The sequence below is a fragment of the Plectropomus leopardus genome, chromosome 3, assembly GCF_008729295.1.
Source record: "Plectropomus leopardus isolate mb chromosome 3, YSFRI_Pleo_2.0, whole genome shotgun sequence".
Taxonomy (NCBI): domain Eukaryota; kingdom Metazoa; phylum Chordata; class Actinopteri; order Perciformes; family Serranidae; genus Plectropomus; species Plectropomus leopardus.
Window position 1 is genome coordinate 13,780,977 of NC_056465.1, and position 26,959 is coordinate 13,807,935.

The window sequence follows — 26,959 nt, forward strand, 5'->3', positions numbered from 1 at the left end:
TTTCACCGCTGTAAAGCCAGACTCGCATGTTGTCGTAGCACTCTAACAAAGTTATGTCCCATGAAGATAATGGTACGTCTGTCTGAGGACAATACTGCATTTTCATTTCCACAAGGCACATATGCACAAAATGTCTGCAGAATGCAGAAGTGGAGGGAAAGCGTGCCAAACACTGATTTCCGGGTAAATACATCAGAACCAGATCTAAAGGTGGTGCACATGTTGATTATTAACTTAAATACATGAGCATGTAACATGATAAAAAAAGTATAAAATCTGAATTATCTTCTAAAAGGTAAAGTTTTAACTTTGCAAATTCAATGGTTGTGCAGCTAGCTAATTATTGCTCATTATATAAATCACACGCTTAATTAAGAAGTCTGATTAGTTTGACTGTGTCTTCACCTAATTCTTATTTGTAGGCTTTTTTACAGGCCACAGGTGGCTCAGCAGGACAGTATTGCATTTGAGGTAATAATTTAATGTCTAATATTAAGTAATGTTAATGTCCAATGTCAGTACCATCCTTTTTTTGGTGTGTGTTGTTTCCTGTTTACTTATGCAATGCTGCACCCCAAACACTCACAACATACAAGTTGCTATGATTGTAATAAATGAGTAACTCCAGTTTGCGGGTTCTGTGAACAGCTACTGTGTGCCAACAGCACACAGTAGCTGTTCACAGAACCTGCTCTGTTGGAGCTCTGCAGAGGCCTGTAAAATCATTGCAGTAATCACAACCAGGATACAGCAAGGAATGTATGCATATGTGTTTGTGTGGTGCATGGGATTACAGACCCAGTAAAATCTCTCAGGTGCACCTACAGATGTGTGTGTGTGTGTGTGTGTGTGTGTATGTGTGTGTGTGTGTGCATGCATTTTATTTTGATCTTTGTATGGATTATTCTGTATTAAACCTACAAACGGAGATGTTTGTTTCAAAAGTGAAGACATTTTGCCCAGTACTAGAAAGTGCAGTTTTAGGGTCAAAATTTGATTTTAAGGTTAAAGAAATAGTTTTTACGTTATATTATTCATGTACTCCTGTTCCTGTTAAGACTTTAATGATAAAATCTCTGTTCTTGGCCTGAAATACAAAATCATTGCTCCTGACTAAGAAATAGTCCATAACATAATCCCCCATAAAACCACATCATGTCATTTCTACATTTTAGTTTTTGATATATAAAAGACATAAAATGTATTGATTAGTAAGCTTTGAAGGCACTGGGCAAATATTCTTAACTCTGGACACAGTGAAGCAAGTTTGCACCAGCCTCCCCTCTTCAAGATCAGCTAACTCTGCTGGATGTAGCTGCATATTCATCACATTTTTTTCATCTTATTCTTAGCAAGAGAAAGTCAATAAGCATATTTTTTAAAAATGCTGAACTTATAGTGTTTACTAAGCAGCAATTTTTCGGTACTGCCTGTAAACAGTTTCCCCGAGGAAAGTGAAAGTGGGAGCCAACCAGAGACTCACTCCTGTTTTGGAACGACCTTTGTCTGCTTGTCATTTGGCCTCACCATATTTCTGTTTTTAATTCCTCTTATATGGGTGCTGCTTAAAGTCTGGCACACAGTCACTACCTTTTTACAAAGTCCCAACATGACCTGTGTGCTGTAACCTGGAACTTCCCAAACACAGCAAAATAAGAGGAAAATAAGTCTCTGTAGATACAGACACTGCCACACACTTCTAGTTGGTTGTAGTGATGTTGAGAGAGATAACTTCTGTACGAGTCTATGCACATTTTTTTCCTCTGTAGGTTTCTAGGTCTTCAGATGTAAAAGAGTACAAATATGTGTGTATGTCACATAACATAACAACATACATACAACAACAACATAACAGTTTAGATATGAATGGGTTATTGTGTATATCATAAATTCGATGTATTCATATGTGTCTGTTTCTGATTGCAGAGAAAAAGGTTTAAAAAAATTAAATTGGTGTAATGTTAAAATGAACAACAGTTAATCACTTTTTGTCTTAGCGTAATGATGTTTATAAAAATGATTCCTTACCCCCTGAGTCACTCTGCTGTTGCTCTCCTTTTTACCCTGCTCCGCTGTGCGTGAGTGTGCTGGACGCGTGTGCATGTTACTGTGCACTGTATGCGTGTGTGCATGCAGCGTGTGTGTGTGTTTGTGGGCTGTGTGTTCAAGTCGAGACATCCAGGTGACTCTGTAGTTGTGGACTGGCAGGTCTCCCTCTCTGGGGGGCTCCCAGGTTAATAAGACCACCGCTGTGACCCCACTTCCCCTCGACCTAAAGAGAGACAGCAACAAGTCAAACAACATCACAGCATGGATGTAAACACATTTGTGGCAATAAAGTAGAAAGAAAAGCACTTTCTTATGAGATTAGATTTTAGTTTAGATGTAAATGTTTTTGAACACTGAGTGGCAGTTAAATAGTTTCGACACTTGTTTGTCAACTGCTTTCAATGTTGGGTTTCCTATCTTTCTTTAAGTTATGTATGTGCAGTCGCATTGAACCAAAGCTACAATTTAAGTCCTTAGTTCTGTGATCAAATGTTTTATTGGAATATTGCTGCTGATCCACAATATGATCTGAACTTTACATGACCTTGTTTAGCATTACAGCTCACAAATAGAAAAAGACACTGCAATTTATAATGGTAAGAAGGATGAACTGTAATTTGCATGCAACAACGCCATCAGACAGTGACACTGTCTATCCACTTTACCACATTTTCTGATTGATTGCCCACAGCGGCAGCCTGCAGTGCTGAAAGGATGCATAGCAACCAACCAAACAAGGAAAATAGCAAAGACATAAATCTACCTGATCATATTTCATCTATTGAGATACCTTTCTGTGAGCTGGGTCCCTGGTTGTGAACCCATCCAGGCTAAAGTTTGGTTGCTCACTCTGACATTTACTGGAGGTTCTGGAGGTGAAGGGTCTGCAGAGAGACATAATCAGAGAAAAATCACTGTATAGAAAGCAATGGCAGAAATATTCATTAAAGGTCCCAAAATGTGCTTATTTTCAGGTTCATATTCGTATTTGGGGTCTCTACTGGAAAATTTTTACATGCTTTTATGTTCATTCCAGGGAATGACTGTAACGGCACTGCAGCTGCACTTTCTATCTTTTAATATAGTATAGCTGTCGGCTCGTTTGAAGCCACTATTTCTAAATACAAACTGTGAGCTTTGGATTAAGGATTTTGATATCTTTGCAGTCATTATAAAACACCTATACCCGCTTCATAAAAATAAAAGACATAGAAATATGGCCTTTTACAAGATGGGACCCTTAAAATAAGTGTAGGTACTTTTTTGGCCGTGAATAATGCCTGCATGTACGGGGAAAAGCCTGGGTCAAAAAATGTCTGAAAATCGCTCACTGCTGCTTGTTAAGCTTATTGGTGTGAGTATAATTACTGAATGTGACTAAGAATATCAACATATTTACAAACTAAGACCTTCTTTCATGGGGATTTTGGCAACCAGAGGGAACTTTTTAAAGAGACTGTACTCAATAAATTAAATTAAACTGTAAAAGAGGAGGGGACATCCCCTGTGCAAATTACACCCTGGATACGTTTGTACCGACTGTTTCCAATGGCCAATATTATACTGACATATGTACATATCTACTGCCCAAGTGGCAAGGAAGCATTAAATCTATCTCGAGATTTGTGAGGACTTATTGGGGTTAAGATTGTGATTACCACGAAGCAGAGGCTGTTCACCAGCTTGACTGAATTGTTGAATAACTCAATGTTTAATATGCTGCAATGAACTAAAATAAAGAAGCCACTCTGTGGGGGAAAGGCTAATTTCCTCTTGGTCTCATTCAAGTCTACAAAGCCAATTAGATTTGCAGCATCAAAGGTGAGCGATATTGGAGAAGGCTGAAGCCTCCTCTTTCAGTAGCTGCCACAACACAGACCAAAGGCGACCACCACTAGTCACTGTTTGCATCCAAGATTAAATCCTAAGGTCGCTGCTCTTTCAACACTGGCTCTGTGTCTCATTAGAAACTCAAACCCCGATCCTGTATTTGATTAAAACTACAAAATGTATCTGAGTAGAACTACATCCCCCATGGCTGGCCTCCCACAGGCCCCGGGCTGCGCTTGGCCGACACAGATGCAGAGATCAAAGTTAGGGCAGCGTATTAGAGCTACGAGACCTGGCCTGTGTATGTGTGCGTGTGTGTGTGTGTGGTTTTTCTTCAGAATAAGCAGGGTGTCTCTCAGTGCCAGCTGTAATTTCTAGATCAGAACCAAAACAGTCTGAGGCCTTTTTCACTGTGTGTGTCTTTCTCAATCAGCGAATTTAAGTCCATTGTTTCATGAGATGAAGACATCAGGATGAGTTTTCTGATCCAGACATTCCCTTGTAATTGCTGCTGGCAGGTCCTGTGCAACCCTAATATCTGAATGAACAGGAAAGGGGATTTTCACGTTCAGATTCTCTCTCTGGTTTGCATCAGGTCACAGTGGAGGACCCCAACCATCCTGACATCTGCCAGCTTCCTGATTTCTGACCTCTGACCTCCAGGCCCTGACTAATCAGACTAATGAAGTGGAAACACAAGACTCTGACTGCTTCGGATGTTTAAGTGTGTATCTTTAACCTTTAACCCTGGCCCTCAAAATACATACTTTTACGAGGGCACACACACACGCAAGCGCACGTGCACACACGTGATCTTACTTTCAGAGAGAAATGTTAGAAGATCAACACCCCTCTCATGTCTAACAGTTTTATGTAGGCTATAGCCAGTTCACCAAAAATATGTTTTGTATATTTACATGGAGTATTCTTAAGCTATAAGACAGGCATTCTGTATAGGCTACTTTGGTTGTCTTATCTTTATTAATGTCAAAAGGATTTTGAATGTGTAACAACTTATGGATGTTGAACGTTAAAGAAATGTTAGTTAAGGGAATCATGAGTGGGTAGGTTTATGTGTGTAATCATGGAGTAGGGTTGCAACGGTACGAGATTTTCACAATAAAGTAACTGTCTTCGAAAATATCATGGTTTTACTGTATTGTGGTATAAGGTATTACACAATAATTATTAAAATTATCAGTTTTAAAAAAAAGTTAAAGGAACAAAACAGCTAGAATAAAGGCTTTATTATAACTGAAACTTAGAAACCTCATTAATGAGTGTAACAATTCTGACAGGCACTCAAGAAGGAAAGGAGATATGCATGTGCAGTTGAAATTTTCTGACTGGTTGCATTTTTAAAAAATATCATGGACAAGCATATGTACACGGTATGATAACTGTCCATTTTCATACCACGGCATGCATTTTTATTGTATACTGCTGCAACCCTTTAATAGACATACCTCCAACACAGTTGTGGACTATCATGCAATTAATGGCTGAATTTAATGTTGTGTTCTCATTATATAGTCCATTTACGCTGATATAACCTATAATTTTTAGGTTTGTTTTGAGGGTGTAGAGTAGTTTGTGTGCACAGTCACTGGAATCAAACTGATTTCCGTTTCCTGATTTCTTTACTTTTGCTAAACATGGCACTGCTTCAGAATGGACACATGGTGTATGATTCATTCATATTCCTTGATCTGTACGAGACGGAAAAAAAACACACACATGTTGGCTTAAATGCAGCTTAGAGATGTATAATTCCACCTTCATATATAATATATATTACATATAATATGCATAATGAACTGACATTTGAATCTTCTCATCTAGATCTCAGGAAGAAAGAGAGTAAGAGCATTTCCCGAATGTCGTATTAACTATTCCTTTAATGTGTTGATGAGCCACAAGGAGCTGCCAGAGAGGTTTCAGTATACTATGGCACAGGTTGTGCATTCTATATACTCAATTTCATGAGGAATTCTGCTCTTTGGTGTTTGGTTGAAGGTGGTGGAAAATGGTATCTCAGACACCTCCTTATAATCCCTCATAAGTGCTCAACTGATAAAGAACCTTTTTCCAAAGCTTGATCCAACCTGAAGTCATAACTCACATACAAACACGCTCGAGCCAATCCTGGCAGGGGATTCATATCACTAGCCAATTCTGGCGCAACACCAATATGACCTAAGTCTGCTAAGCATTAGAGCTAGGACCTCCTACAGGGTGTGCGGGTGTGCGTGTGTGTGTGCGTGTGTGTGTGTTTGACTGTCTTACTCTCACTTTCACCCTGTATCACTGACCCATTTCAGGGATTTGGCACTAAACCAACTGAATGAGTATGCATGCTCTACATGTATGTGTGGATATGTGCATGTGCAGTTGTGTATTTCCTGTCTGTGTTTTATGGACTGCCTGATAGTTTTCCTGCAGCGTGTACCTTATCCATCAACTCTGAGTGAAAGAGAGAAAGAACAGGGAAGGAAAGAGGACGGGAAATGTTCCCGAGTTTCTGATTTTTCCTCAGAGAGGTGTAATATCTCTCCTAAAATGACACAAATGGAACGCAAGAATCTGGTCATTGTCTCATGACAAAATATCAAAATTCCAACAGATAGGTTACGGAAATGTGCGGGAGGAATCATCACTCTCTGTGGGACAGCTCTAAAAAGGAAATGAGAGTGTCATGAAGAGTGGAGCAGGTGGACCAGAGCGCAGGAGACTGCAAGCAACAGGATCTCCAGGAAATAACCTCTATCCACCACTTGTGCAGCCAAGACACTACTGATCACAACAAAATCAGCGATCCAACAAAACTGAACTGAAAACCAGGAGCAAGTTCAATCTCAAAGCAGTGTCCACCCTTTTGCTACGGTTTCCAGGTTAAACAAAGTGTTTTCCTAAAATGGTGTGGAATGATGTGCAAAGGGGTTCGAGTTATGTTTTCTCCCGTTATGGGTGCGTCAGAGGTGTACCCAATCAGAGGCGACATTAATATAAATTTCGGTAAATCTTTACTTATTGCACATAGATTTTTTTGTGTTTGCTCGAAACTTGCTTTGGCAATGTAGATATATAACTTTCCCACAACAGTAAATCAAATAACACTGAATAAACCCCAAAATATTTAAAGCCAGCGCTCCTGCGTAACACAACAAGATGTTCAACACACCACAGTTTCTATTTGAATAAACCAGGCATACTCTTCTTTTTTTACATGAAGCCACCTTTGCAAAATAACAGGAGGCCATGGGCCAGTCGCAGCAGACCTATATGTGGCTCTAGGATTTTAGGACGGTTCCTGGATTTTAAGATGTTTTAAGGATTTTAGGATGTTTCTTGGATTTTAAGATGTTTCAAGGACTTTGGGACATTTCTAGGATTTTGGGGCGTTTCTGGGATTTTATGACATTTCTAGGATTTTAAGACATTTCTAGAATTTTAGGACATTTCTCAGATTTTAGGACATTTCCAGGATTGAAGGGCATTAGGGGCATCAGGGACCCTCTGTTGGGGGTGAGGGGGATCCTCCACTGGCACTTTTTTTGATAAAAAAAAGCTCTATTTTGAAGTTGTTTATGCACTCTGGCACCTTTTGTATACTAAAAGTACAAAAACAATTCCAAGCATGAATCACTTCATTTTTCTTGTGAATTATACAACTTTTTGAGGGGCCACACGCCCAATCGGGGACCAGATTATGCCCATAGGCCTTAAATTGAGGATCACTAAGCTTTTGCTATGTTTTGTTAGGGCTGAACATAGCCCAGGGCTTAAATATAAACAAATCGAATAAAGGGATGAAGTGCCGGTGGGAAAAAGTACAGAGAAGCTCAGGTGAGGGAAATATGGTGATTAGGCAAAATAACAGGTAAGGAGCTGATTGGCTGGGGGCAGGGAAGGACTAATGAGGCTGATGCAGGACAGGTGTGTGGAAGGCAAATGAGGAAAAGGCAGCACAGGAACACAGGAAGAAAGACACAGCAAAAAGAAAACCAAAATCCTAGAACACACAATCCTCTTAATAATAAACCAACAAACATCATAATGCCTCACATGAAGATGAACTTATCTGTCGCAAACAGAACACCAAAATCTAGAAAACAAAATCTTTTGAGTCATTGAGCACAAAAGTCTGAGGGTCTCTAGACACAGAGCCAGACTGGGTCAGAGAGTATGTGTTTCGTCTGTGTTTGTATTACCTTTACTGGAGATGTGGTGTTTGCTGGGTGTGGTGAAACCTCTGCTGCCGTGGCTGTTGATGGCTGCTACTCTGAACTGGTACCAGCGCTGAGGTCTCAAATCTGACAGAAGAACATCTTCAGAAAGGGTCTGAAAATACAAACACATATAGCAATGACGAAGTGCATGAAGGAGAAAGACTTCTTTTCAAAGACTTTGAGCAACAGACACAGTCTCATTACTTTACCTTATCAAACAACACTATATTTTTTATTTTCTCAGGGGCTGTTTTAGTTTTTTTTTATGCTGCTAAGAAGACACCCCAGAAGTTGGGTCACTCAAGTATATTTACAACACAATTTTATGATGGTAGTTTTCATAAATAAATGAATATAAATTACATAAAATGAAAAAAATCAAAATCAAAATCTTGAAAATTTTTCTGGTAATTCTACATTTTTGCTGTACTGAAAATGTACCAAGCCATACATTTTTTGAAGCCTTGTACCCCCCAAAAATATACATTACTCAAAACAGATTCAACGAGTAACTTAACATCCCTTGAAAGTCTTGTTTTTTTATGACAGTGGTTCAACTTCTCACTTTACTTCAGTTGATGTTCATGTGACACTGTGACATTGCACCCATCACTAATGTGTGGTCAGAGGTGAAACAGGCCTAAAATTTTCAACCAAAGAGGGCAGCAAAAGACTGTTTTTTCAGCCTAGCAGCCTAATATTTTAAGTAATTGTTTGATATTTGGGGAAATTTATTTATTTGCTTTCTTACTGAGAGTTATGGGAAGACTGATACAACTCATGTCTGTGTTTATCCATCCTGACTACAGCTAGCAGCTTATTAGATTAGCTTAGCATAAAAACAAATCCACCTTACATCACCAGCATCACCTAAAGCTCATTCATTAACACATTACATCTTGTTTGTACAAACTTGTACAAAAGCAGAAGTGTGCTGGACTATTTCTTGAAATTGACTGCATCCTGACAAAAAAAATATTTTAGCACATAACCACACTTATTATTTCTACACCTGTGTTAATTACAGCTTAAGAGGTGCTGGTAGGCGGAATTTGTCACTTTTGGACAGAGTCGAGCTGGCTGTTTCTCACTGTTTCCAGTCTTTGTGCTGAGCTAAGCTACCCTGCTGCTGGAGTTAACTTCGTATTCAGCCTACACACGTGAATGATATTAATCTCTGCATCTAACTTACAAGAAAAAAAGTAAATACGCATATTTCTCAAACTTGCAAAGTATTTGTTTAACATTATTCTCTGTACTACATGGTTTTGATACTGAAATCACTGTTATTTTTGATTTCCTTTATCATAAATAGAAAGTACAAAGAACAGTTTACCTCCACCCAAGCCCACTTTGGGCACAAATTTCCATCATCTCTCACATATCCATTCTATATCTTCTTTCAAAAACATGCCGGAGCCCTGTGTACTTTTAGACGTATAAGTTTCACAAGTTAATGAGGTGGAAAGTCAGATGAACACAGTCGGATTGGAATTCCATCTGATAATAGTGAGATTAAACGATTTGCCAAAATTATAGATAAAATTGCTAAAGATTCCCATGTTTTGTCTCCCTGACAGTGCAAATGTAATCAACTGTTTAAAAACTACTCATCCACACACACACACACACACACACGTACATGCACAGACACACACACACACACACAAGCTGCCATCTATTTAAGTCTATAATGAGCGTTCAGTCATTCAGACTCAGCCGGTGGAACGACTGTGGCTGCCTGTGGTTCCTTTTTAAGCTCTGCTTATTTACCTAACCTCACACAGGCACACACACACGGACGTACGAAGCACACACACTCACTCATACACACACACAGACGTAAGGTTTACCCTGGCAGAATGGGAGACTGGCTGGGGTGGAGAGGTTTAGACAGCAAGGCAGCAGACTGATGAGGTGGAAACAGAGTCTAACATCCATCTCCATAGCTGAGAAGTTTCATCATTCGAGGCAAATTGAGAGTTATGAGTTAAAGATATGTTACAAACTTTGTGGCGTTGTTCCACTGTTAAAGACACAGGGAACGATTTTTATAGCTTCAATGACTCTTAGACAGTATTAGCTGTGTGCCATGTTGTTACATGGTTGTTTTCCCTACATCAACAATGTATGGAGGGTGGTGTTAACATACACTGCGACCCGGCTTGGATAAGGGAACGACAATGGATGAATGGATGGATGGGTGGTGTTAACAGAATGATACTGTATCTCCTCAAAAGTTGAAAGATGATTTAGAAAGCAATAACAAAATTATTTAGCATTTCAAACCTTCTAATCATCAAATAAAGGTGAGAGGCTGCTGGTTACTGTAGTTACCATGGCAACAGTAGTCCATGGAGAGGCGTGGTCCTCACTGGGATGAATCCCGACATTCCAGCGGGACTGCAGCATGTAAATGACTGGCTCCACGCTGACGTTGAACTTTGACACCCACACCACCCTCACATGACCCTCTGAATCCTCTACGAAGCTCATCTCTCTGCGAGGCTTCAGAGGAACACCTGGAAGGAAATTATTACATTATTATTTAAAAGTGCAAAACAGGAATGTGATGTTTTTTTAAAGTTATTTCAATAATTTAATTTTAAATACTGATTGCTCATGAGATTGATAACTAGGGATAGAAGGGCATTGTGTGTTATAAAGAATGCAATTTTTTTGATTTTGGAATATACAGATAAAAAAATGGATTGTGCTCCGGACTAAAGAGGAAAATTAAAACTGTTACAAGTGCAACGTTTAAAGCCAACAACTGTTGTGGTATGGGGTTGCATTAGTGCCATGGCATCATGGGTAACTTGTCATCATTGAAGGAGCCATGAATGCTGAAAGATACATACAGGTTTTGGAGCAATGTATGCATCATAATGATGTCTTTTTCAAGAACCTCGCTTCTTATTCCAGCAAGACAATGCCAAGCCACATTCTGCATGTGTTACAACCGCGTGGTTTATGAGTAAAAGAGTGCAGGTGCGAGACGGGCCTGCCTGCATTCCAGACCTGTCTCCTATTGAAAATGTGCGGCGCAAACACAAAAACAGAGTTTTTGTACATGAAACAAGAGAAAAGAAAAGAAAGAATTTCACTTTCAAAACTTGAATATTTAGTGTCCTCAGTTTCCAAACGCTTGTTGATAAGGTGATGTTACACAGACATAAACATTCCGCTGTCAACTTTTTTGGAATGTGATTTTCCATTGCCAAAATTTAGCCTAACTTTGGAGCGTTATCCAACCCCCTTATTGAGAAGCTAGCATGACATGGTAGGTGCCGGATTCCCCCGGTCTTCCCCTTCATATGATACCAGTATCATCACTCTAGCTTTAAAACTCAGCCTCTTAGAGACAGGAATCTAACATGATTGAAAAAATAACATGTTATTAATGACATCGCGATTAACACGTCAACACTGACAGCCCTAAATATACATAACAATTAGGATGATTCCACTGACATTCACTTAATATGACTTGATCAGGGGTTTTAAAGTTTGTATATAATAAGAAAATCCCAAATTTGGTAAAGCAAAAATGTATACATCACTCAAACAATATTTTCTTTGTGTTTAATTATGGCTGCCCAATGCTCACCACAGAGGCGTCTGAGGCAGTTTGTGCTTCTGACAAGCTCCACACAGACTTGAGCTGGAGCCACGGCTGGGCCGTCTGGGACTTCAGATGCAGTCAAGCAGGCAGTATTTAAGGATCTTTATTACATTAAATTACATCTCACTCATATGGCAGACACTTTTAACTAAAGCAACTCACAATAAGTACATATAAACAGCATAGGAACAAGAGCTAAATGTCATCAAATTATGGAAGTGCATCCCTCAAAAAGAAACAACTAAAAGCATGTTCAGTCTTATGCACAAAAATGACAGCCTACGATTAATGTGTCAGCTCACAGAGATCCTTAATGAAAGAATCAGCATCAGCATCCTTACTTTTGATTCCAACAGTGTCATATGCATTGAAACAATAAAAAAAATTAATTCTTTAAACATGTTCTCTCCATCAGTGTCTCTCCTACTGAGGCCCATAAAATGTCACAAAAAACTTTCTTTTACCTTTATATAGATTAGCCGGGGCTTGGCAAGTGTGTCCACAGCCATTAGAGCAGCATTTCCTGGGGGAGGGACAATGCTGGTCTGACGAACAGCTCTCTACGCAGGCTGCAGCAAATCCGGTGGCTCGCTGAGGCGGCGGGCAGTCCCCCTGACGAGACGACTTCAGCGAGGTCAGAAACTCCCTGCTCGTCACACATTCTGTCTGCTTCTGAGAGAAACAACAGGGGGGAGCTGTTATTATTTCAGTTGACACACAACGGAAATATAACGTAATGTATAAACACACATGTGCGGGTAGAAAAACACACAGCAGAGGTGAAATGTTTCCTTTGGTAAACTCCTACTGACTCTTTGAAGGCAGCCTGGTCTGATGTGTGTGTGTGTGTGTGTGTGTGTGTGTGTGTGTGTGTGGTGTGTATCTGTGTGCACATGGCTGCAGATCATCAAAAATGTAAACACAACCGTTAGCTAATAGCTCTGGATTACCCTGTGTTCCCAACCAGCCAGCCAGTCAGCCATCCAGCCAGTAACATGCTTCAGCTATTGTGATGAAAAACTAATCTGAGGACCACAGTGACTGGCTTTACAAATAATCATCCAGGGCCACACACACACATAACTGCTGCACACTCTCACATGTATACATTCAAAAGCTCACAAACATGTAATTCATAACACACATAAACTTGCATAAGCACACAGAGAAATTCTCATTCATGGTTTACATAGTCAGAAAACAGCTTCATGGTGCCAACAAAAGCAAGGGTCTGGTGCAAGAGTGACACTGCCACCAAGAGTGTTGCGACTAGCACGCACAAAACACACACACACACGCACGCACGCATGCACGCACACACGCACACACACACACACACACACAATGCACTCTCTTTCTGTCTTACCTCACAGGACCTTGGAGAAAGCACTCGCCTGGTTTCCCACAGTTCTTTGCATGGCTGAAGGCACTACACATAAACAAACAAATAGAGAGAAACAAAATATGAGGCTTAATGTACAATCAAGGTTTGACAATTTCCAGTGCTGCATCATATATGACGAAATGAGTAAAAAATAAAATTTGTACAACACCCTCTTAAAGTAGCAGTTCAACAATATGGAAATATGCTTATTTTCTTTCTGGTTAAGAGTTAAAGATCTCATGTCTGCCCATTCAATATGAAGCCACAGCCAGCAGGCAGTTAGCTTAGCTTAGCTCAGCAGCAGACTGGAAAGAGAGGGAAACAGCAAAGCCTGACTTTGTCCAAAGTCAACAAAATCCACCTACCAGCACCTCTAAAGCCAACTAAGTAAGACTAATTCGCCTGGCAACTGATCCCAGCAAAGCAAGGTTCACATCATGCCCCTTAAAACAGGGAATTGAGGGTGCCCCACTCACTGAGTGGAACATGTGCCATTAAGGTTGAGTCCTTACAACAGCAGCCTGGCCTCCCTGGCCAAGGCCCTTAGCTGCATGTCTCCCCTTGCCTTTCCTGTCTCTGGTACTACCTAAATAATGCAGAAAATGCTCAAAATAAATAGGCTACTCCTAAAATAAATATATATGAAGTGTCAATTAGCTTTACAGGTGCTAGTTGGTGGATTTTATTATCTTCAGATGGTGTAAAGCTAGCTCTTTCACCTTTCTTCCAGTGTCTGTGCTAAGCTTAGCTAACCTGTTACTAACTGTAGCTTTACATTCTCAGCTAACTCTACAATGGAAATTAGATTTTTGGTTGAAATGTATTAAGGTATATATGCAAAAACTGTTATATACGTATATGTGTTTTTTAAAATGAACTATTATTATTTATATTTATTGTTTTATTTATTTATCTATAATTGATACATGTTTGTCTAAGCGTTCCCCTTTACTGAGATTTTGTTATGAGGAATTGGAGGGATGGGTTTTGCGAATGTTTGTTCTGTTTATTTCAAATGAACAAAAAAGCCAATACACATAATATGAAAGAAAAAAATTCTCTAAAATCTGCACAGTTTGAAGGTGGACACCCAAGATTAGAGTCACCGATTCAGTATCTGACCAAATGTCTCACTGTTCTTGAGATATGAAGTTGAGTAATGGCCAGAAAAGTGTTTTTGCAGAACATTTTGATATCACAGTGAAACTGACCTTTTGACCTTTGACCTTTTAGATTTAAAATGTCATCACATCATCATTTTAGACATTGGTGTGAAACATTGTTAGAATTACAATTAATTCTTAAGCTATGGCCAAAAACATGTTTTTGAGGTCAAAGTAAACCTGAACTTTGACCACCAAATTCTAATCAGTTCATCCTTGAGTCCAAGTGGACATTTGTGGACATTGCAAATTTGAAGAAAATCCATGGACGTGTTCTTGAGATATCCCATTCACGAAAATGGTAGTTATGGACGCACGGAGTCATAATGCCTCTGACCACAGCTATTGGCTGCACAAAGGCATAAAAAGTGTTAGAAGAAGGATTAATGACAGTGTCAGGGGATTTTCGCATTTGCAGAGCTCTCAGTGTTTAAGCAGGTAGGGAGCACAGAGGAAACACACACACACACACACATACATGCGAACTGAAAAATTTCACCAGAGGCCATAACACATGATTTTATGATGATTTAGAGCATGTCCAAGTGGGGACTTAAAAAATGTCCCCTGTTAGTTTTGCCGTTCCCTGTTGGTGACTGTGTAACGATGAGTATGTTCCCTGTTATATATATGCGCGAGTGCACACACACACACACACACACACACACACTCCTAAAGCACACATGCATACACTCATCTGGTTTGCCACCTCAGTGAACTGGTGAGTGATGGCTCTTACCAAATTAAAACCAGACAACATATAAAAACTGCGGTTTCACCCAGCAACCCCCCAACCTCCCCTCCCTCTCTCACTCCCTCTGCTCCCCAGAGTGCCTGGCTTCAATCATTTTTCCAATTTATTTCACCTCACTGATTCCTGGGGAACAAACAGAATCAACAAAAAGTCATAAAAACCTCATCTTTAGCACAAATAAATGGCTACCGTTGAATAAAAAGTCTTTTCCAAATCCCCAGCTGGCTCATTTGCAGACTGATGACGAATACTTAAAGGCTCATCATCACACTTGAGCACTGCATCAATGGCTTTTATTTCATGTATAAAATGAAAAAATAAATCACTGGGATTCATACAGAATCAACAAATCAAAGGCAGTGAGGCCACGTGTGTGAGTTTCTAAACCTTTGGGGCATAAAATGGAGTCTCAGCATGAAGCATGATAGCTGTTACATGCTGTACAGTCGGTTCATTTCACTTAAGTCATGGAAGAAAAAGTTTGGGTTAGCTTAAAGTGATACTCCACCCCAAACTCTCCCTATTGAGTATTAAACACTCTTGCTCTGTAGGCTTGAAATGCTGCAGGAAAAAGTTTGTAGTGTGCTTCTCCACAGGGCTGTAGTCAGCTTAGATTGATGTAGGTTACAATGGATGCCAAGTGACAATTTAAAAACCAAAACATCTACAGAAATGACTTTAACTCTTTCTCTGCTGTCCTATGTATGTCCACTATGTTCCAAACACTCATATTTTCACCAAAATCTGTGCACATCTTTAAAAAGCAGATTAAAAACCCATTTGTTTATAAGCTTTTTCTTGTTTAACTTAACTTTGTGGATCATATAATTATTTTACCTTGTTTTATATACAGAATTATCAGATAAAGAGGGAATTAAAAATATCTGAATAGCCACAGCTTACTGCCTCTGATGATCTGATAACATTATAGAGTTCATACAACAGTTTTATGTATATTATAATTTGATAAGTGCAACTATGCTAAAATTCTGATTACATTTAGGAGTCTAAATTAAACCACATCTAGAACTTAAAAGATTAGGCAATTCAGTGATTATTCAAATGACAGAAAAAAAGAAAAAAAGAAGCTAAACCCAGAAGGATAATTTAGATAAAAACTGGAGAAAATGAATGGGGTGTTTCTCAAATATTTGATCTGACTTTATTTGAATAAGTATTAGAGGCACAATGCAGTATAACCATTAGTACCCTACTGTCTCTGTATGTATGTTTTGATCCAGTATCTTAGTTTATATCTATTTCCTTACTTATATACTTACCTTTACCCTTATTTTATCTTATCTTTAATAATTTATTGATTTTTTTCCCACGCTTTAAAGGTCTTCATGTGGTTGTGATTTTGTCATTATAAACTAATAAGATCACAAATAAAAAAAACAAAAAAATAAAAATGCTAAACAATATCTAGTTCCAGCTTCCCATATATGATTATTTTCTGGTTTTATCAGTCTTTAATGATTGTAATCTTCATTTTTTTTGGTTTTGGAGTGATGGTTGGACAAAACATCATATTTTAATGTTACCTTTAGCTTTTAGAAATTGTGATGGGCATCTTTCAACATTCTCTGACATTTCAGAGACCAAAAGAAAGTAATAAAAAATGAAAAAAATCACGAGTTGCAGTCTCCACATACACATAAAAAGCACACTGGACCTGTCATGCAGACAAAGTAGTCAGGGTACAGAAGGCGGGATGTGCCAGTCTGGGGAGTAAATGGGATCAAATTGCTGCTTTCAGGAGAGTTGAGGTACATTAATTTGTCATGTGTGCCAGTGTGTAGTCTTTAATATAAAACAATCATTGACATGTGTCCCTTTAGGCATCACAAGCAGCCGAAGGTGGTATTTAGAGCATGGTAAAACGGCTGTGCAATGTGTGCTGCACTTTAGAAGTTTCTCATATTTAATCCATTAAAACTGCCATAAATCCCAGCTGACCACAACCTTTGTTCTCCATGAAAAAGGAAATTACAGGCCTTTTACAGTCACCTTTGAGTCACTTCTCTTAAAAAATATACATTTTGAGATTTTTTTGATTGTTTTTCTCCTCTGTAAGTTGATTAAGCATTTTTCTCTCGGAGTCAGAATATAAGAGAGCAGAAACATAATACAACACACACACACACACACACACATAAAGCATTGCAACCAGATCCTGAAGTGCGATTCGTTTCTTTAAAGAGCTCTTGTGGATTTCTTTACTGTGCTGCTCAGGTTGTCAAAATCTCCCCAAAAACACCCCACATGCACGCACACATACTCCAACCAACATATTGCCCTTTTCACATGCGCTCCGCTCCATCTTGCATCCAAACCCAGCCCACTCTGTGCTCCCTCTCTCCTCCTTTGCTGCCACTTTGATCACTTACAGACATGGTTAATTTTTTATACCATCCCTTGTTCCTCCCTCCAACTCCCATCCTTGTCCATAATCCTCTGTTCTTTTTCTCTCCTGTCTTCACATTATCACTCCTCTTCCCCCCCCCCCCCCCCCTTTTTTTTTGCTGCTTGTCTCTGCCTCCTCAACGCCTCCCCTCTCCTTCCTCTTCTCTCACCGACTCATCCTCTCTCCTTCAGGGCTAAAACTTGAACTTCATTGTTAGTTGTTTACCTAAAACATAATAAAGAGCACATGGGGCTTCCCTATGAAATAGATGTTTAGGATGTTGTCTGTAATCGCAATGTCCATTTCCTGCCATTGTCTCTACTATACAGTATCTATCAAACGGCCCCAATACTAGATAATCCCCTATCACCCCATATTTTAGATAGCAATTAATACTAACTATTTCAAACACAAATAATAAGTATTGTTCCTCTTTTACAAAAGATGTATTACCCCACTGCAATTGAAATATTACGTTTGTAAAGGGTTTCTCATCATTCATGTATCCCTAACAATGTGGGTGTACACACATATTATCAATGTTTTAATGAAATTATTGTTTTACATGCCTTCTTAAATATCTCACTTTTAGGTTACTTTTACAGACTAGCTGTGTTTGAAGTTAATGACAAATTTCCACTGCGGTGAACAAGAATGTTAAATTTTATCATGCTGCACATCAGTGATGGAATTTCAAACTACATTTACTCAAGTACTTCATACTTTGTATACTTCATATTTATATAGCAGCATAATTTTAAATTAGCTCTACTCTGAACCTTCCTCCAACTATAAATTTAGTTCTCATGTTAATGCATCAGTAAACTCTATAAACAGATATCTGCATATGCAGAATCTGCAGGCAAAGGGACAAGATTTTGGTATCAGACGTTTTCTGGTTTCCATTTGCAGTCATATTGACCAATCATGTTTGAGCAGGCTTTGGCTGTATGCAGTTTAACTGTCCACGTGGAGAGCAAAAGCGGTGGAACACACAGGCCGAAATATGATCTCAGAACCATCTGACCACGATGTGGCTTTCTATCTGCTTTTTTCTTTTTTATCTATATATATATACTCAGTAATCTGTTTATCTACATTAGCTGAAATGTTGTGTGGGCCTGTCTCAAGTTGCTAATTGAACTATAAACAATGAGTAGTGCATGGAAGAGGAACCCCTAAAATATTAGCCATTGCCCACAGAGGTCAAATTGTTGTCAGAGGTTAGCCGATGGGTTTCAAGATTGATGTGTGATAATAATTGTGATAATAACTATAATAACAATTCAACAGACATGTGGATTCAGCAAACTGGGGTTTTTTTGTCATTGTCAGCCCTAACTATTAAAGATAGACAGTTAAACATGGTAGTCTGACATTTCTGATGTTTCTGTTGTGCTTATTTTATGTATTGCAATGCTTTGCTTGCACCTTTGATGAACCAAATCTACCGGTACTAAAGCTAAGCAGAGTACTGCTATGGTCGGGGGCAGCAGCAAATTGTGTTACAGCCACCTAAAAAGACGCACCTAGAAATCATTTTTTGTGATTTGGAATATTAGCACCATTTTACCTTACACACAAACTAATTGAGGCAGCTACAGGCCAGCAACTCCCATATTCTTAAGTTCCCATATTCTTGAGTTTCTTCAGTTCCCTGTCAGAAATGGCTGTCTGGTGGCAAGGTTTAGGTTAAATATGCCAAATTCTAAAATGATGTTGATTAAAAAATATCAAGTTGAGGCAGTGTTTGCTCAGCGCTGTTTCATTGATATGTTTGTGACTGGGGGATTTTCTACCCTTAACTTAATGTTAACAAAAATTGTGATTCAGTGTGATTTAGTAATTAAACATCAACTGGAGCCATTCTGCATAAGGAGTACTTCACTCTAATAGCACCAGGCTGTTATAGTACTCTAATAATCTCTTTTTTTTATTAATTCTAATACTTAATGCAAATCATTTACATGTAACAGACTATTTTACTAGTTTCACTAAAGCAATTATTGTGAGTATGTATTATTTTACAAAGTCAATAGTACAGTAGGAAGAGAAAGGGGAGGAAAGGAGGGTCAAAGCAGATGGATTTAAACTGAAAACACTTGCGGTATGTATGTGGTACACACCTTACACTCTCAAATATCACTTGGAAGTTGTAAATCACTGAAAAGTACATGCGCTGTATTTGTGTAAGAGGAGAGACGAACAGACACTTTTGGCCTTGAGGGCGACATGATGAGTTATGTGTGTGTGAGAGAGAGAGGTAGACACAGCGGAGGTCAGAGGTCAGTGATGTTACAGTTTAACACACCAACACACTGTAACAACAGAGTCTAGATTAATGACCGCGTATGTGTCCATATGTGTGCACAGTTTGCATCGGAGCTCCTCAGATATATGTATAATAATTAATCACACACACACATACACACACACCTTGTCTCTTAGCCCTCCCCTGGCCTCTCCTGCTGTTTTATGGCCTCACCTGCCACGATAGAGGGATGACAGCCACACTCAGCGAGAGGGAGGAGAGGAAATGGGAGAGGGAGGGGAGGAGAGATGTGGTTTCAGCTTGGATAGAGGGGGAGGAGAAGTGAGTGTCAGTTGAAAAGGAGAGAAGAGATGAAAGACAAATAGTGAAACAGGTCCAGAGAAAAGGGAGAGAGAGACAAAGAGAGACAGCCACAGACCAGATGTGCTCACTCTCCATATACAGTCTCCAGTTCAGTGGGTGCAATGTGAAAAACTATTTATGACCATTTATGTGTTCAGCTTGTCATCAGTTGTTCGGAGTCTATTTTATATTTTCCACCATACAGTACATGATGTGCACCATTTGGTCTTTTAAAATTTGTCAGTACTTTTCCTTTCATTTTTTGTGCAACCAGTCTAGTGCCAATATTAATATTTTACACTTTTTTTAATCAGCCAAACTGTTTTTAAATACCTTAATTTGAAATATCGACATAAAATATAAACACATTTTCTACAAAACTCTCTATTGCTGCCTTCAAATAGGGCAGTGTTTACTGTGCTTACGAGAAGAGTCCAAATGAATCCCACTCTGTTGTGATACTTGAAATTGTAAATTTTCTGAAAGCTCCAAGTTCACAAGTTGCGATGTGTTTGCTCATGTTTTCTGAAATGGCAGAGGCCATGGAAATTCATTTTTTGGTGGATTATAGGTTCATATATCTTAATCATTCGTCATATAGAATTTTTAGTCATCATTTTACATTATGTCAAAGGGAAATGTCATTCCCAATGGTCTCATGTTTTTTCTCAGTCATTATGCCTTTATATTCCTGCTTTACATTACCCCATTGCTAGCTTGCTAAATATTTAGCCTCATTGGCTGTTTGAGTGTCCATGTTGTTGTTGAGTAGCAGCGGTGTTCTCATGACTTAATTATGCTAAGCATACAATGCACAAGACTTCCCATGTTGTAACCACACACTCATGCGTTAGATTTGAAGGCAGCATATTTCTCAAAGAAAGTCAAAGTACTCAAAAGTTAATTGTTGGTTATACACATACTCAAAAGTTAATTGTTGGTTATACACATACGTGCACAACCTAACAGCGCACTAAAATATGTTTTAGGAAAGGTAAGGCAGAACAGATTTATTATTTATTCTGTATATGATCAGCACTGCCTGGTGTGACACTTTGACTGCAGTTCACATGCAGTGTCTGACATGACTGACAGTTGCATTAAATTGTTCTCTGCTCTGATTGGTTGTTTTCATCGACGTGCTGAAATGCCATTAGAAGCAATTCGGAAGGGCAGAGAATTCTATGATTTTTTTCGCAGATCATCTGTCTCGTGTTTGAATATAGTGACAGTTTCAGCAAATGTGCCAAAATGTTATTTTTATAAAAGCTACCACCTACAGCTTTAAACACCAAAAAATAACTTGAAAATGATTTTCCATCAGCTTTTCTCATTTTCCACCACCAGCTATTTTGAGGACCTAAACGCTCCGTCTGAAGTAAAGAACAGCATCCTCATCATCATGTTTTCTCCTGCAAAGCAATCCAGCAGATTTCCTGCGAAATCTGACCTGCTGGCCCACATTGTAACATGCAGTTCAATGGTTGATGAGACCCAGTTATGTCACATACTGACTTGAGAGAAAAAGCCACCCAAACAACAACCTGACAACAGTGTAGGGAAAAATAATAGTGGCTACCGGCTGTTAGTCTGTGACTAATGCTACATAAATATCTGAATGCCATTTTTTGGAGCAATACTGTCATTGATAGTACATTCACAGTCTGTTAGTTTAGTCTGTTTAGTATAGTATTTGAAATGTGATTTTGAGAAGACTGAACAATTTTTTAAAATACTTCAGGTTACAAAAATTGCAGGTGATGAAATGTTAAATAACTAACTCTAAAATGTATCTTTTTTATATAAACTTTTTTATATAATTTCACATCTTTAAGCTTACCTTTGTCAATAATGCCTATTGGCTCAAAATGAATTAATAAGCTATGTCCTATTGATGTTACAGTGCTACATTCAGTTTTAATACTGCCACATTTAATGTGATAATGCATGTACAATAGAATATATAAGAAAAAAATATGAAAAAAAGAAAACACATTTTTCTGGACTACACGTATATGAAACTGCTCTTATATGCTAAATGAGATTCTACGAATCATTTCACAGGGCATGCACACACTTTTAGATATTTTGAATATTCACACACACGCATACATGTTTACAAACTCACACAGATACACACACTTCAGGCTTTGTGGTACATGAGTGTAAAAGTAGCAGAATTCCACAAATCCCCTTGAAAAGCAAGTTCGACTTTTGCCAGACATGTACAACAACCAGAGCTAACTTAAGTCGGCAGCTCGCAGGAGGAGAGGAAAGGCTGGAGGAAAGAGCACAGAGGAAAAGAAAAAGAGATTGGGAGGATAGTCAAAAAGACAAATGCTTCAAGATAGCTCAGTGGTTAACTTCCTCACCTCTCAAACCAAAATGTGCCCACAATAACCTCAGATGAAATCCTGCCAGAGCTTCTCTCTCTCTCTCTCTCTCTCTCTCTCTCTCTCTGTCTGTCTGTCTTTCCCCAAATCATTTTCTCTCTGTGCTTTCTCTCCATCTGAAATAAAACTTCTAAAAGGATGCTAGACTGACTGCTCTATTTTAAAGGAAAAAGGAAGGAAGTCTGGATAACAAAGAAATTAATGTGTTGTGGCGGTCAAAATACACATGAGGTAAACCGCTGTAAACAAACAAAGGTTTAATAAGATTAGCTGGTTTGTTAACTTTCTAGAAGGTGAAAATCAATCAGTCAGGGGCGTATTGAAAACATATTCCTTCAAATGACATGCCAGGATGAGCTAGTATTTCTAACAGTATTTTGACAGAATTGGCACTCAAGGCTAAGTAAATGTGACATATCCCAACCAGACATTTTATTAAACTACTGCACAAGTCTGAACAGCAGAGGGAACAGAAATGACTGTGGGAAAAGGAGAAGAAATGAGAAAATCAAAATTGATATGCAAGCTTATGCAGGCTAGCAAGCTGTTGTTTGCAGCTGTTTTTCTGAGATGAGTTGTACTTCAGTGTACTTCTTGTGAGAGTGAGACACTTTCAGACTGGCACACAGGGAAATCTGCCTGATTTCTGAGACTCTTTCCAACACATTCCTCTTGTTTTTTAATTATAACACTGTGAAAACTTGATTTGCAGCCAAGTGAAATGAAATTAAGGTGAGAGTCAGCACCTTAAAGCGCCCACTGGAATGAGATTGAATTGCTGCCTTGACAAAAGCAGTTTAAATATCTTGGGATTTTGTTCATAAGTGAGAGTGTGATGGTATTCAGAGGTGGACTGGTGCACACAACAGAAGTGGAGGTGTTGTACCTGACTGTTGTGGTTAACCTGAAGACAACACTAATCCGTCAATATATGTTCCTTTCCTCATTTACATTTATGAACTCTGGGTGGAGATTGAAAGAATGATATTGTGTACACAAGCGCTTTTTCTTGACAGCTTGTCTGCCTTAATCTTAGCAATCTTGTGCCACTGGGAGGAAAACCCAAGGAAAACGAAGAAGATGATAAAGGGACATCTAACCTGGGAATGTTTAGGAAACACTAGGAGGATTTGGAGTATCTGGCTAGAACATAAGGACATTTGAGCTACTTTGCTTTGCCTTGTGCTGCCACAACATATGGAAAATAGATAAGTAAGGAATTTTCTCAAAAGAAAAAAATGTACTATTTTTACACTGATATATAGAGAGGATTAGTGGGAATGGGCTGGAACTATGGCTGGGTAATATGGCTTATAAATCATATAAATGTTTTTAGGGCAATGCTACAATATATGCCCCTATATCATCACATGTTAAAATGTCATAATTGTTTGATGTAAACTAATTTGAATTTAGAGGGAACACAATTTGTACATAACATTAGGGAGGGCTTTAATTTTGAAATGTCACATGAGTGACAGTCTGATTTTGTTTGCTATAAATTTAAAGGGAAATTGGTGTTTAGAAACAGGATGTTTCTCTGACACTCTGAGGTGAAGGACTGTTATCAGATATGTCTTTACAAATATGTTCTTAATATTAAATGTGACTTATTATTCAAACAATTGCAAATCAAATTTTCTAGGAAATGCAGTTAGCAGGTGGTTTTTTGAAATCTATTATTTATAATTAATTGCTAAGTCAGTTCTTATGCACTCTTACTGTAATATTTAGTATATACAAGTACTGCAAAACAGTGTGGGGGCTATTTTGACTCCAGTGTTCTGCACTGTGTGATGTTTTAAAGGAATTGAACAGATATGTGGCAATCATTTTGGCATATTTTGCAGAGGATAGCAGTGTGTTCCACATCTGTCCTTCTGAAACCAAAGCACTTCCATATATTGGTGAATGTGTGTGAGAGGGACAGTGAGTCTCCTGCACGTAAACACACGGCCTGTTTTTAATGCATGAATAGATCATTAAAATGTGCAAGGAATATTTCAATTCACTGATATGGTCATCTGCTATATCACATATAAATTGATATTGGAGTGTAATGGATATTTTTCATACATTTTCCAGCCCCACTTAGAACAAGAATTATTCCTGAGCTCCAGGAACATAACAGCCTCTAATAAGTAATTTGTATAAGACTGCAGTAGCGCCAGAATTCTTATTTGCAGTATGATGGTATATCTACCAATCAAAGGCTAAGCAACTATTCGAAATGGTATTAAAAGTAATGTGAACCTCTACAGAGCAAGAAACAAGGAATAAGCACTAATAAGAGAGAGACTAATAGTGACTTGATAGCTCTGCTCCTTTGTTCTGCATCAGACCTGTTTGTTAGTGGACATCCCGCTGCCTCACACACCTGGCACACATTACTGAGTCTACTTTGCATGTGTGTGAGAAAGAGAGAAGGAGATAGATAAAAGAAGGAGGAGATGGACAGATGGAAGAATTGAGTGAGGGCTCTAGTTCAGTTTTATTGAACTCCCATGTGTGTTTCCATGAGAGAGAGTTTGCTGATGATGTGACACAAACCATATGTGTTGGGGCAACATCTGCCTGCTATGTGTTTGTGTGTCTTCAATGGCGAGACCCTCGGTCCTTATGTAACAAAGGAACAGATAAAGCACCACAGTTTCTTACCTTTGTCTCTTTCTGCTGTACTATTTCAACATGTCCTCTACGTTAGCATGATATATTACAAAAATACACACACAATCATTCATATTTCTAACGAATTAGCGCCCCATAAATGGTGTTGTCAGGTACTACTTACGTACTAAACATTAAGCTACATAGGTTAGGTTTTAAAAAAGTAAACATGGTAATGACATATTTTCAAATGACTCAAAGTCAGTTTTACACATGACACAAACAACAACTACTTCCTTCTTTACGCCAATCAACGCATTCATCACATGATAGCAGCCTTCCATATTATATAGGTTATATGCAAATTACTGGCTCATGATTAGGTGGATTATAGAGAAATTCCAGTGAATTACTTTTCGTAGGTTGCATAGAAACACTGCATAAGTACAGCCTGCCTATTTGTGCTGTAAAAGACATTCAACTCAACAGAGTAGTAGCCAAATTTGACAAATATATGTTTTATCCACTAACATTTTTCAGGTATAAATGAGGATGCTCGTCAAGCTCAGATTTCATAGATATAATTTGAAAGACTAAAAATATATCATTGAGTATCATTGAGTATTTGCACCCTTGGTGTCCTGCGGATGCATTTTATTGCTTTTTTTTTTTTTTTTAAAGAAAAACAAATCCTCTTAAAACTCTGAGACTGAAGATGATTAAATTATTGAAAAGACTGAAATATCGGGGGGGGGGGGGGGGTATCCTGTATTTCCTTATGAAAATAAAAATTGTAGCAAGCTTTCAGCCTCTTAAGTAAAACAGATAACACGGGAAATTAAATTCACCCTTTAGTTTCACCGTGTGCGTGTGCCTGTGTGTGACTGTGAGCGGATAGACTGAATGTGTTACACATGTTAAAACTCAGTGAGAACAATGTCGTTCATCCCTGCTCCAAGTCTGGGTAAGAACCCAATAAGGAGTTGAGGGGAAAGTAATACCAGTCCCCAAATTATTCTGTAAAAATTTGTGTCAAAACTTATTGAGTATGTTATGTTGCCAAAAGGCTTTATGAGATCCTGCAGTGGAATGAAGGTTGAGACCAAGTCATGGTTTGTGAGATTTGCCTTTCTAATAACCTTAAAATTTAGTTTATAAACAAAAGAAAAATGTAGCTCCCTGGAGAAAAATTCTGAAAATCAAACTGTGCAGAGGAGTGTTTTTCATCCAACAGATCAACAGCTACAGACAAATGGACTCACTACCTTCTCCCCTCTGACTCATTTGTTTTCTTTCTGGTTTGTACATAGGCTGCATATCCCACGTTAACAATGTTATGGTTTCAAGTATTGGTGTCCGTAGCAACAATTAATAAAAAACTGTCAAGAACAGAAAGCATAGAATGTCTGATCAGATGTATTATTCTTAAACATATAGTTACTGAAAGCTCTTTTTTGGCTGTTTTCTATTGGACAGCATTTAACATGGGAGTGGTTTGGCTTCTGTTTACATTCCTAAACGTGAAGTAAACATACTGTTTGGTGTACTGTATGGTTTATTGAAACTCTGGTGTCATATCAGCACTAGATGTAAAAAGCCAAAGAGTCTGTGTGAAGCGGTACTTACAGCAGTGCTCTGACCTCAGTGTCAGAGTCATTATGCTAACATGCTCACAGTGATGATGCTATGCTGATGTTTACAAGGCACAGTGAATGTTCACCATCTTAGTTTAGTGTGTTAGCATGCTCATTTGCTAATAATGAGGTAACGAGGTTGTCAAATACCAGCATGTTTGGTTGATGGTCAAGCTGAAACACCGACCCAAAATGTCAGTATTTGACGACTTGGGAATGAGACTCATTCAACTAAAAGTTACATTATGTTGCTTTAAATGTCTTTTTTCC

General features: G+C 38.5%; 1 protein-coding gene across 1 annotated transcript in view; it reads right to left on the reverse strand.

Annotated features, from left to right (window-relative positions):
* Window positions 1-26,959, reverse strand: part of anos1b (anosmin 1b) — a 61,120-nt gene that overhangs the window by 18,888 nt on the left and 15,273 nt on the right. Inside the window, exons 3-8 of the mRNA XM_042483932.1 lie at window positions 13,100-13,162; window positions 12,198-12,405; window positions 10,446-10,630; window positions 8,091-8,220; window positions 2,840-2,933; window positions 2,029-2,272 (exon numbers count right to left, since the gene is read on the reverse strand). Coding sequence (XP_042339866.1) covers window positions 2,029-2,272; window positions 2,840-2,933; window positions 8,091-8,220; window positions 10,446-10,630; window positions 12,198-12,405; window positions 13,100-13,162 — 924 coding nt within the window. The remainder of the gene's footprint in view (window positions 1-2,028; window positions 2,273-2,839; window positions 2,934-8,090; window positions 8,221-10,445; window positions 10,631-12,197; window positions 12,406-13,099; window positions 13,163-26,959) is intronic.